At 44.0% G+C, this 13,096-nt stretch overlaps 1 protein-coding gene across 8 annotated transcripts in view; it reads right to left on the bottom strand.

Annotated features, from left to right (window-relative positions):
* The window catches only part of alcam (activated leukocyte cell adhesion molecule), a 214,307-nt gene that overhangs the window by 40,103 nt on the left and 161,108 nt on the right, over positions 1 to 13,096 (bottom strand). For all 8 annotated transcript variants that reach the window (XM_062974834.1, XM_062974832.1, XM_062974837.1 and 5 more), the window contains one exon: positions 12,908 to 13,037. In XM_062974834.1, the coding sequence (XP_062830904.1) occupies positions 12,908 to 13,037 (130 nt within the window). The remainder of the gene's footprint in view (positions 1 to 12,907; positions 13,038 to 13,096) is intronic.

Raw genomic sequence — 13,096 nt, 5'->3', positions numbered from 1 at the left:
CAGAACTAGGAAAAAAAAAACCCCGTTGGATAAATCTAGTTAAAGCTGCATTTTCTCAGTCTCAGTCAATTACTTCTACACAATAGGACATAAAATAATCTTCAAAAGAAGGTAGAAAAATATTTGCATATCTATGTAATTATTGGGTAGCAGAAAAGTGAAACACTATACTTTCCTTGCAGGATCACTTAACAAACAAAAATGATTTGCTGAGAAAGAAAAATAGTATGTAAAGAGGGGAAATGATGGGAGAAATACATGATATTTTTTGTCTAATGCAACATAGATATTTGTTCGTGCAAAACAGAAATCTAAAATGTAATTCTAAAACAAGGATTATTTTGTACAATGATTGGAAGGATGCATTGTGATTCTTTACAAGAGATTTCCTTTGACAAAAATGTGCAGGCAAAGAACAGGAATATGTTATTTTAAACTGATGTTTTAATTAGGATAAATGTTATCTGTTTCTGACTGATTGGATACATTGTATTTTAATATGTTGTTCTGCGACTCAGTCCATGGTGGACAGCAGGTAAGTAGGGTGGTGGAGGCTCCTTCTTTGGAGGCTTTTAAGCAGAGGCTGGATGGCCATCTGTCGGGGGTGTTTTGAATGAGATTTTCCTGCCTCTTGCAGGGGATTGGACTGGATGGCCTGTGAGGTCTCTTCCAACTCTACGATTCTATGCTTCTATGATTCTAATAGTAGTAGTAGTAGTAGTAGAAGTAACAGCAATAGTAACAGTTATTATTATTATCATCATCATCATAATCATTATTATCATTGTTATTATTTCCTATTTCACCAGCCTTGGCTTACTGTAATATTCAATATTTCAAAATATTTATTAGTTCCTTTGTCAACAACCCAGTTATTAGTTCTTTTCCCTATTTTTAAAGACTAAAATAAGATTTGCCTCCCTTAAAGTGGATTCCAGTTGATGTGACACATATTTACTAGGGGTGTGCAATTTTTTTCATTAGTACTCATGAGTCGGATCAAATTTTCTAAATTCATACTTCTGAATTGAAATCTGATATGTGGGCATGGCCTGCGCCAAAATTTTAAGAATTGAAACTTACCCCATATTTTTTTCTTTTAGTTTTGTAAATCTTGGAAGGCTCCCAAAGTCAGTTTCATATTCAGTGCAATGAAGCAAAGCTGAAAGCAAAGCCAAAAAGGCTGCCTTAGTGCCTTGCCTTTCCTCTGTAAATTAATGGCCTCCCGCCATTAGAAGAGGCCAGAAAAGAGGAAGAAAGCAGATTCTGCTGTGGAAAAGCACAGAACTCTGGGAAATGTAGTTTGGGAAGGCAAGGAGCCCTATGACAGACAATTTAAAAGGCCCTGACCTAAACTACATTTCCCAGAATGCAATGCTCAGCATCAGAGAGATTTGCCCCTCTGCTCCATAGCCAGACAGAGTTTCAATAAATTTAATATTCTATGCTAAGATTTTTGTAGCTGGGTTATAAATGTCATTTCTTAATTGGTTCTATCATAAAAACATGGCAAAAGTTTATTAAACTGCAAAAACTTAGTCTTTGCACGAGGGACATCGTGTTATAGCACATTTTGTTGTAGCATCCATTCCATCAATTTAACATCGTCATCCATCCATTTACCAAAGTATTTGGCGCAAAAACAAGGTTCCTGTAGTAGAGCTACTATTTTCAAAGTAAAGAATACACATTTAAACAGGAAATAACACTTTCATAGTAGGAACATGTTTTCTTTATAATAATAATTATTATTCAGAGGCTGGATGGACATCTGTTGAGGGTGCTTTGGTGGTTTCTACACTATGGCTTTTGTTCCTGGGTTACAAATGTAATTTCCCAATTGGTTCTATCATAAAAACATGGTGAAAATTTACTGAACACAAAAACGTCTTTGCGTGAGGGACATCACGTTATAGCACATTTTGCTGTAGTCTCCAGTCCACTAATTTAACGTCATCATCCGCCCATTTAATAAAGTTTTTGGTGCAAAAAACAAAGTTCCTGGAGTAGAACCACTACGTTTAAAGTAAGGACTACACAATTAAATAGGAAATAACACTTTCAAACTAAGAACATATTTTCTTTATTACAGTAGAGCCCTGGTAAACCGAGGCTCTGAATTATCCGAGGCGCCGCTGGGGGTGCACCTCCCTCTCCTTCTCTTGAGTTTGAGAGAAGAAGAGGGAGAGGGAGGAGGAAGCGTCCTGTGATCACTGCTGCCTAGCAGTCATGGTAAGGCACTTCCCAAGGTAAGAGGTCTCGCCGAGCCTGCATTTCCCCAGGTAAGCGCGTTAATCGGAGGGAAAAGAAAAGTCTTCCCTTTGGTAAAGGCGCTTGCCTGGGCAAACACGGAGGCATTGCTCCCCGCATTTCTCCAGGCGGCATCTTAACCGGACGGAAGAGAAAACTCTTCCCTTCAATAAAGGCACTTGCCTGGGCAAACGTGGAGGTGTTGCTCCCCCCATTTCCCCAGGCGAGTGCCTTAACTGGAGGGAAGAGAAAACTCTTCCCTTCGGTAAAGGCGCTTGCCTGGACAAACGCAGAGGCGTTGCTCCGCATTTCCCCTGTCTCAGCCCTTTACCGAAGGGAAGAGTTTCCTCCCCTAGGTAAAGGCCTACTGAGACTTTGTGGAAAAGAGGAGTGTATTGTTAAACAGCAATGCGCCCCAGGTTTCCTTAGGCCGGGCCTCCCTATTATCCAAGAGATCCAGCTATCTGAGACGCGGCCCACCCGTTAAACTCGGATAGAAATTTGGTGGGCTAGGAGTGGTAAATGTGTTCTACGATTGTAGTGAGTTTCACCCCAATAGCTGTACAAATGAGGGAGAAAGGAACCCCTGACATTTGCCCAAATGCACAACTACTATAACGAAACAATAACAACATTTAATTACTCTGGTTACAGTAACTAATTTTCATGAACTATACTTTAGAAACACTTTAGAAACAAAATGCCAGTGCCCCCAGTTTTGTAATGACTTTTGAACCATTTTTAATGGCACACACATGCCTAAATTTACATCTCCCCGTATAGCATTACAAAGCATTTTAAAAGCTGCAGAAACAGGTTAAGTACTTTCTACAGTATCTGTGTGACTTTTATTTTTTTGTATACTGATACAGCTCTGATAAAAAAATATCAGAAACTTGTATCTAGGCAAATTAATGTTCTTGAATTCTGGAATTTCATCTGCTCTGAAGTGTGTAATCTCACTACAACCTGTGAATTCTCTTTAATTGTTTTGTTGGAAAACAGAAGATCTCCATTATTTCAAGAGGGGGCATCAACACAATCATTCATTTAAAAACATGGGGTGAGTCTACACTGGCTGTTAAATCCATTGCCAGTCTGGAACTAAAATGCTTTGGACTGCCCACAGAGGTTACTATGTGCACTCTATCAAACACACTGAAGTAATGGGTTAGGGTTAGGGTTAGAGTCCATGTGGCTCAGCTAAGACCATATTGACCCCACTGGACTACCACCTCTCCATCTGTGTTGCCACTGAGGCTTCCAGTCAGCCACAGAGCTCTGTGCAAGCTCCTCAACTTCATGGAAGACCTGTTCTGACATCAACAAGGGTACCTTAATGACCAGGAAGAAGGAATTGGATGATCTCCCCATTTCTTACTTGCCAGACAGATGCTTTAGTTGATGCCAAGCTGAGATACCCAGCTGTCTGTGAGCATCACTGTGGCATGATCCATCCCCCCTTCCTTGCCCTGATAAGAGCAGGGAAAAAGTGATGGTGAAGGTGTCCCATGTGGACAGTAGACCAGTCATATCAGACCTGACCCAGCTTTCTACACTGTCCCAAAGTCACAGGATACTCCAGATTATCAAGTCAACTCCAGAGCATCTCCCAACTTTGTCTAAATTGGGGCAAAGCTGGTTTAACTAGGGATAACCATCAGTTACTGTTAGTTGAGATCTGTGCATTGCTGATAGAAGCCTAATTTCTCTACAGTGAGGGGCCATAGGAATACTTCTTTTATTTTCTTAAGTAGGTACTTAGCGACAAGATCACAAGCACCAAGACTCCAGAAAATGCCTGTCAGATACCACCTATTGTTTTCCCCACTTCAAATAATAGTTTGTCCAATCAACCATTAATCAAGGGGGACATTTTGAAATCTCATCTCAATGATTTCAATCCATCAATAAAATGAAATAAAAAATAAAGAACATATACATGTTAAAACTCAGTCCAGCTAAAAATCTTCCTTAAATAATAATAATAATAATAATAATAATAATAATAATAACAATAACAATACAGTAGAGTCTCACTTATCCAACACTCGCTTATCCAACATTCTGGATTATCCAATGCATTTTTGTAGTCAATGTTTTCAATATATCGTGATATTTTGGTGCTAAATTCGTAAATACAGTAATTACTACATAGCATTACTGCGTATTGAACTACTTTTTCTGCCAAATTTGTTGTCTAACATGATGTTTGGGTGCTTAATTTGTAAAATCATAACCTAATTTGATGTTTAATAGGCTTTTCCTTAATGCCTCCTTATTATCCAACATATTCGCTTATCCAACATTCTGCCGGCCCGTTTATGTTGGATAAGTGAGACTCTACTGTAATAAGTTTATTTATATCCCGCCTCCATCTCCCCCGAAGGGGACTCGGGGCGGCTTACAGCAAAATCAGATACAAAACAATGATAAAATAAAATATGAAACATCAAAGAACAATAATAAAAACCAATAATAATATATAAACAGCAGCCGAAAAAACACAAATGTAGAAATGTATTTGACCTGTTAGAAGGAAGATAAAGAAGAAGATGATCCTTTCCGTTGGCTAGGAGTTCTAAAGTCTATAAAACAACTAACAAATAGGCCCTTTACTATTTCTGATCACAGAAAGGAAGTCTTCTCTCCTGAAGATTATAAAACCTGTGGAGCCTCATCATTGAAAAGGATCCCCTCCTCCCAAATAACTTGAGGCCATTTGAGAAATAGAGAGGTCAATGGCAGTCCCCAAAGGGTAAACTGATGTAATAAAAGTTTGTGTTACTATAGCCAGATCTGACGAAACCAGAACAAGAAAGCCTTCTGTTTGAAAGATTACCCCAAGATTTTAAAATAAGCTTTTATTATTGCAACAGTAATTGTGTCAGAACCCTGCTACTAGAGCCTGGATGTAGCTCTGAGTTTCAGGGTCACTGACATTGATAAGACACCTGCGGCTCAGGACTCGGAGAAGAAACGGCTGCTGGACTTGGCGGGGAATTTGCGCGGGGTTTTACTGAGCGGGAAGAGACTTTTCAAATGAGGGGGAGGGTATATAAAGGATGGTTGGCCGGAGCCTCCCATTCTTGGCTTTTTTGATGTTCATGTTTCCTACAGTAAAAGTTTCTGGTGATATCACAGAGAGTCTCGTGTGTTCATTCAGGAGCGGCTGTGGTGAGCTGACACTAAGCCAAGAATACGGACACCATCCCGCTGTAGCGGTGAGGTGTAACATGCAAGTGGAGGATGAAGAGCTCTTGGGCGCAGGAGGAGGAAGGTCAGAAAGGGCCACTCCCGAGCCGGACGCTGAGTTCCACCAGCTGGCGGCCCTGGCGTCATCCACCGCTTATGCCCAGCCAAATGGGGTAACCCAGAGGCGTGGAGTGGTGCGGGGAGACAGCACCGGAGGAGAGGAAGGTTCACCTTCCCCAGGCCCACAAAGGATGGTGTTTCTGGAGGAGAGGATGTCGGCGATGGAGACCACCCTGGCAGTGATGTCGAGGGCGATGGAGCGCCTGGCGTTTTTGGCGGAGCCAGAGAGAGGAAGGGAACTTCGGGCTGGCTCAATGTGGGACGTGAGCGTGGGAAGCAGCCAGGGCTTTGCAGACCTCCCAGCACCGAAGGGAAGGGAAATGCGAAAGGAGCCCGGCGCCCGGCCCAAGACCCAACCAAGCCTGACGCGGGTGGAGGAGAGTGACGACGAAGGGGAAAAACCTCCGAGAATCCCAGCTACGCTCCCAGCTGAGACCCTGGTGCCCCTGGCGAATGCCGGGCGTGGCACAGGGCCAAGAGAAGCAGCAGCGGGGCCCACTGGTCCGCAAGGGGGCTTGCGACGGGCGGAGAATTGGGGATTGCCACCACAGGGGCCCCTACCAAGACGAGAGGAACTAAGGATCGAGTTTGGGGGAGAGTCCTCTGAACTGGATTTTTTCCTGACCACGGTGAGGGGCTATATGGAGGACAATGCTCACACTTTTAGAACGGAATCCAGCCGGATACGGGCCATTGGTGCAGTGTTGAAGAGGGGAGCGGCCAGCTGGTACGTTCAGCTGCACGCGCGGCGCGACCCATGTCTGGGGTCACTCCGACGCTTTATGGGGGCCCTGGAGACCCGTTTCCGAGATCCACTGGAGCAGATCCGGGCGAGGGAGAAGTTGAAGACCGTCTCCCAGGGGCAGAGGTCGGTATCTGAGTATGCGGAGGAGTTCCAATGCCTCGCCGAAAAGGTGCCGGAATGGTCTGCAGTAACAAAGATAGAACTCTTCAAAGAGGGTCTCAGGCGGGAGATCCTCTCCTGGGCGGTGCATCGTGATGAGCCTGACACACTGCGCGGATGGATTCAGCTGGCGGGGCGCGTCGAGACATCGCTGGCCCAGGCGAGGAGGCACCGAGGAGGGCTACAGCAGCGGCCGCAGATGAAAGAGGGGAGCCGGAAGGAGGGATCAGCCCCAGCCGGGAGGAGAGCGGAGCCGACAGGGAACGTGAGCGCCAGCAGGAGTGGCTGCTTCGTGTGCGGCCGGTTGGGCCACAGGGCTGCCGAGTGCTGGCAGAGAAAAGGGGAAGGCGGAGGCCCGCCCAAACCAAGAGCCGTGGCAGGGAAACGCGCCGAGGAAGAACCACCGATGAGGCACCACTCGGGGGGGTTGGTAAGTCAGGACAAAGCTATGATAGTGGTCCCCATTCAGCTTGAAAGTGGCAGCAAACAAGCAACCTGCAAAGCATTTGTGGATTGTGGATGTTCCAGGAACATCATCTCCCCTGAATTAGCCGAGGGATTGGGATGCGAAAGAACGAACCTAGAATCCCCAATAGCTTTTTCGCAGTTGGACGGATCCACAGCATCGGGATCGTTAGCTAAGTACAGTGCCGAAGATGTAAAGTGTAAGATAGGGAGTTGGGAAGGAAAGGTGTCATTTGTGATATCACAAATAGCCAGCTATAATGTGATACTAGGCATGCCGTGGCTGGGGCAGGCCAACCCGCAAATCAACTGGGAGGATAAGAGCATGATCTTCAGGATGAATTTGGAAGAAGGGAGCCAGGAAGGGGAGAGGGAGCCAGGGAAAAGGGGGGAGGAAGACTCTATCAGAATAGCAGATCTGGCAGATAAATTACCCCCAGAGTATCGGGATTTTGTGGACGTGTTTGATGAGAAGGAAGCAGACAATTTCCCACCGAAGCGGAGAGTTGAAGTGAAAATAGAGCTAGTCCCAGGAGCAGAGCTTCCCAAGGCAAAAATATACCCGATGTCAGCTAGGGAAAAGGAGGAACTGAGAAAATACATTGATAAAAACCTAGCGAGGGGTTTCATAGAGCCTTCAAATTCCCCTTTAGGGGCGCCTGTGTTGTTCAGGCGGAAAAAGGACCAAACGCTGAGGCTCTGCATTGACTACAGGGGCCTAAATGCAATCAGTACTGTAAATAAATACCCCCTACCCTTAGTGAAGGACTTGATCGCCCAGTTATCGGAAGGACAGATATTCACTAAATTGGACTTAATTGAGGCCTACCATAAATTGCAGATCAAACCAGAGGACAGGTGGAAGACGGCCTTCTCCTGCGCATTCGGATTATTCAATTATCGTGTGCTCCCCTTCGGTTTGTGCGGGGGAGGGGCCGCGTTCATGCAATTAATCAACGAAGTATTGCATCCATTGTTGTACAAGGGAGTCTTTATTTTTTTAGATGACATATTGATAATGTCTCGGACTAAGGAGCAACACGTAGAACTAGTCAGGGAAGTCCTACAAAAGTTGAGGGAAGCGAAACTGTATGCGAAGCTTGCCAAGTGCGAGTTCAATAAAGACCAGATAGACTTTCTGGGGTATAGGATTTCCTCCCAGGGAGTGGCGATGGACCCTGCGAAGGTGGAAGACGTGAGGGGGTGGGAAGCCCCCAAAACACGGAAGCAGCTGCAATCCTTCCTAGGGTTCGCAAACTTCTATAGAACATTTATCAAGGACTTTGCGCGCCTCACTTTGCCATTAACGGATTTGTTAAAAACTAAAGGCAGGGGAGAAACAGCCAAAGTGAAGGCCCCAGGGGCCAAACTGACATGGACAATAGAATGCCAGGAAGCTTTCGAAGCCCTTAAAAAGCGTTTTACTGAGGAACCTGTCCTACAGCACCCTGATATGTCTAAGGCCTTTGTATTACATTGCGATGCGTCAGACCGGGCATATGGGGCAGTTCTGCTGCAGAAAGACGAGGGGGGGAACCTGAAGCCATGTGGCTATCTGTCAAAAAAGTTTAGCAATACAGAAAAAAACTGGCCGATTTGGGAGAGAGAAGCCTTAGCGATTCTAAAAGCACTAGAGTGCTGGAGACACTTTCTGGAAGGAAGTGGAACACCGTTTGAGGTGTGGACTGATCATAGAAATTTACAGTATCTAAGATCCCCTCGTAAACTATCAGCGAAGCAAATTAGATGGGCCCAATATTTCAGCCGTTTTGATTTCAGACTCAGATTCTTCCAGGGGAAACATAACATACTCGCTGACGCTCTCTCTCGGATGCCTCAGCACGGGGGAGGAATTCAGGAATCTGAAGGGAGCCTGTTCCGAGATAAGCAGTGGGGCCTGGCAGTACTAACTCGAGCACAAGCGGCCAAAGAAAACAAACGTACTGCCATTTCCACGGGGGGAGGAGAAATATGGGAGGAAGAGTTGAAGCGAGCGTATGGAATGGACAAATGGTTACAAACTAACAAAGAAAAGGGAGAATTGTGTGGGGATTTGGTGTTTGTAAATAAGAAATTGTATATTCCTGAATGTTTAAGACGAGAAATGTTAAGGAAGTGCCACGATAACAAGGGTGCGGGTCATCTAGGCCCCACCAGGACTATTAAACTGTTGGCCAAACAATGCTGGTGGCCCGGAATGAGGAAAGACGCCAGGGGGTACGTCACGCAGTGTGAATTATGTGCAGAGGGAAAAACACCACCGGGGAAGCCCCAGGGGCTATTGCAGAAGGTGGTGGAGCCCATGAGGCCATGGGAATGCGTGGCCATGGATTTTGTAGGCGAACTACCCCCCAGCAGAGGCCACAGATACATTTGGACAATATTGGACCTATTCTCAAAACAGGCACACTTTGTGGCCCTGCCAAAACTCCCCTCAGCTGAAAAACTTGCTGATTTGTATGTGAAGCATGTATATCGCCTACATGGGTGTCCCGACAAAATAATTAGCGACCGGGGAGTCCAATTTACGGCAAAATTTTGGGGAAAATTCTTACAGCTGTTAGGAGCAGAAAGGAACCTGAGCTCGGCTTTTCATCCCGCAACCAACGGGGGGGTCGAACGTACCCAACAGACACTGTGCCAATTCTTGAGGATGTACACCAATTATAGACAGGATGATTGGGCGGACCTTCTTCCGTTTGCTGAGATGGCTTTTAACGGGGCCGTACATTCGGCCACAGGTCGTGCCCCATTCGAAATAGTATACGGACAGGAGGTGGCACCTTTCCCCAGGCTACCCGAGTGGAAGGAAGGAGAGGGCCAGACCGACAAGGAATGGCCGGCCAAAATTAAGCAAGGGTGGCAGAACGTGGTGGAGGCATTGCGGGAAACACAAAAGAAGTACAAGCTCTTTGCAGATCGTAGGCGCCGAGAGGGGGACAAATTGGGCGAAGGGGATCTGGTTTGGCTGAGCACAAAAAACCTGAAATTGGGGTTCCCATCTAAAAAATTGGCTCCACGCTATATAGGGCCGTTCAGGGTAGCAAAAAGAATAAACGAAGTGACCTATGAGCTGAGGCTACCTAAGGACCTAGGAAAGGTACACCCGGTATTCCATTGCAGCCTGTTAAAAAAGTATAAAGGAACTCTGGACAGCGGAGAACAATAGTTGTGTTTAATCTTTTCCTTCCAGGACGAAGGGGAGGAGGACGCCATGTCAGAACCCTGCTACTAGAGCCTGGATGTGGCTCTGAGTTTCAGGGTCACTGACATTGATAAGACACCTGCGGCTCAGGACTCGGAGAAGAAACGGCTGCTGGACTTGGCGGGGAATTTGCGCGGGGTTTTACTGAGCGGGAAGAGACTTTTCAAATGAGGGGGAGGGTATATAAAGGATGGTTGGCCGGAGCCTCCCATTCTTGGCTTTTTTGATGTTCATGTTTCCTACAGTAAAAGTTTCTGGTGATATCACAGAGAGTCTCGTGTGTTCATTCAGGAGCGGCTGTGGTGAGCTGACAAATTGATTAACAAAAAGCAAGCATGCCTTGAAAACAAAGTGTTGTATTTAATATAAGCCGAATGTTAACTTGGTGCAGAGAATTCAAGTCAATCTCCCTGCTACAGAGCGCATACCAAGTGGGGAAGTGACAATGCAAAGGCTGGCTTTTGCATGTTACTGCATTACTTTGCAAGCTATTAAAGACAGGAAGAAATTGGAAATAAATATATGAAAAGCTTACAAACGGTTTAATCATTGTTTCTGTATTTGAAAAGAGCATATTTTGAATGTGAGCAAAAGTGCTTATGAAAGGTCTGATAAAACTTTGTACCTTAACAAGTATTGTTGTTGTTAACCACTGTCAATACTAGAAAGACTCAATTATTATAATAAAGAGGTTATATGAATTATATGATGTAGTTTTAGTACACATAACATGCTAATAGTTTACATTACTCAAATTACTGCATCAAACAAGATAAGGATTGTACAATAGTTTCAGTATTTATTATTTTAGTATCACCTAACATGTATTCAGAAAAGGCAGGTCATGTCTTACAAATCATTCAATCACAGAATAATAAAGTTGGAAGATACCACATGGGCCATCTAGTCCAACCCCCTGGCATGTAGGAAAATGTGTTACGGTACTTTGAGAATGACAACAAATATATAGCTAACATGGTCCATTACAGATTTCATATCTGATCTTTCCAAACACTCCTGATTAAGTTATGAATAGGTAAAGAAACTTTATTCATAACTGAACAAAAACAGGAAGCAGAGCATAAAGATGAGGAGGAAGGATGGGGAGAAGGAGGACTTTTGATCATAAGGGGAAGGAAGTTGCAAAGCAATACAGTGATACCATGACCGAGCTCTTAACTCAAAATACTATTATCTCAAAGCAAAAATTTCCACTGAAATGCACTGAAATGCTATTAATCCATTCCGGGACCCCTGAGCAGAGCTTGATTGCTGACAAACCAGGTAAATAAAAAGACTAGACTACAGTAGTGGATTGAACTAAGGGCAACTAATTAGTTTCCTATTTATGCTGTTTCTTGAAGATAACCAAAACTATTTGGGAGAACAATCTGATGTAGGAGCAGTTGAGACTGATTTACATGGTTGTTCAAAGGCCAGTTATTATCTTAGAAGGCTAATCAAGGGGTGTAAGCCTCCGAAGTCACTTTTGATTTCTAACTAGAGTCAATACACCAAAGAGCAGCCCCAAGGCCAGGATATTAATCCTTCACCCCCCAGATCGCTTGACTCACAAAGGGGGTTCAAAATTCCTATCCAACACCAAATAGTGCCCCAAATAGGGGCTAGTGTCCACTGAGTCCACTATTGGCCACCAATACCACATATCATGAATTTAATGGCATGCTGCAAATCCTCAAGAAACAGCTCAGTCCTATCTCTAAAAGACAAACCCCATCCAACCGCAACAATTTGGGTAATCTATTAGTAATTTCAGGGTGACCAATGTGAAAACCCAAACCGTTAACCATGATATGCCTGATTTCTCTATGGACTCTTTTCTGAGCCAAGTCTAAGCAGCGTACATCTACACTGGGCCAAAACTGCTTCAAGATGATGGCAGACCATGTAATTTTAGTAAAAGCTAGTGATCCTTAATTCTGCCCATATCAATAATTGCTTGGCTAGTAAGAGCCTTTCCTACAAGAAGATCCAGGTCATTGCCCCAAAGATGTAAAATTCCAAAGAGGAAGATGGTGGTGCATGGCTGACTTAAATCATCTACAGAGGCCATGCCCCTCAACCCATATGTATACAGCAATGCTTGATTGGCCTCTTTCTGGATGCCAGCAAATGGATCTACCCACTCTCATTGCTTTACATTGGGGTAAATGTGCATCCCCCTCTTAGTCATGGAGACCAATTGATCACCTTGGGCCAGTCACAATCAAAGGAAGGCAAACACAAACCACTTCCAAACAGATCTTGTTAAGAAAAACCCACAATATTTTCACCTTAGGATTGCTGTAAGTAAGTCAGGAAAACCTTGCAGGCACACAGCAACAAAAATGTTAACTGTGGCACATTGCTGAATTTCATACTTGATGAACCATGTTATAATTTCTGAATAAACTATCTATGCTTTCTCATTTGTTCAGTAAATTACCAGATTTTTAAAATCCCAGGACAAAGAAATAAAAGTATTTCAACTATATTGAACATGGAAAGTGAATGATACTAGTCATAGTAACATCCTTAACTTTGGAAGTGACAAGGAAGCAAGAATGCAAAGCAAATAACCAGAATGAGTTATACATATAGCCTTTTGAAAAACCAAGGCAAAACATACACATTTGCTTTACTTAGGCCCTTATAATCAAACCCATTTTCAACTTTAGTCAGTGGCAAGGAAGATACTTAGCAATCCTGCTGGTATGGAAGAAAAAATATACCAGAAAAAAGAATAGAAATAAAACAAAAATACTTACAATGTACTGTAATTATAGTGGAGTCCATCAAACTTTCATCTGTCAGTGCACACCTGTATTCCCCTGTTGCGTTTCTTCTTACATCTATCAAGGCATACAAACTTGAACTTCTTATAGGTTCTGGTTCTCCCTTTAAAGTTAATAGAAAAATACAGGTTGAGATTCCCTTATCTGAAAATCCAAAATACT

Source organism: Anolis carolinensis, chromosome 3 (assembly GCF_035594765.1).
Source record: "Anolis carolinensis isolate JA03-04 chromosome 3, rAnoCar3.1.pri, whole genome shotgun sequence".
NCBI lineage: Eukaryota > Metazoa > Chordata > Lepidosauria > Squamata > Dactyloidae > Anolis > Anolis carolinensis.
This window is presented reverse-complemented; position numbering and strand designations above follow the sequence as displayed.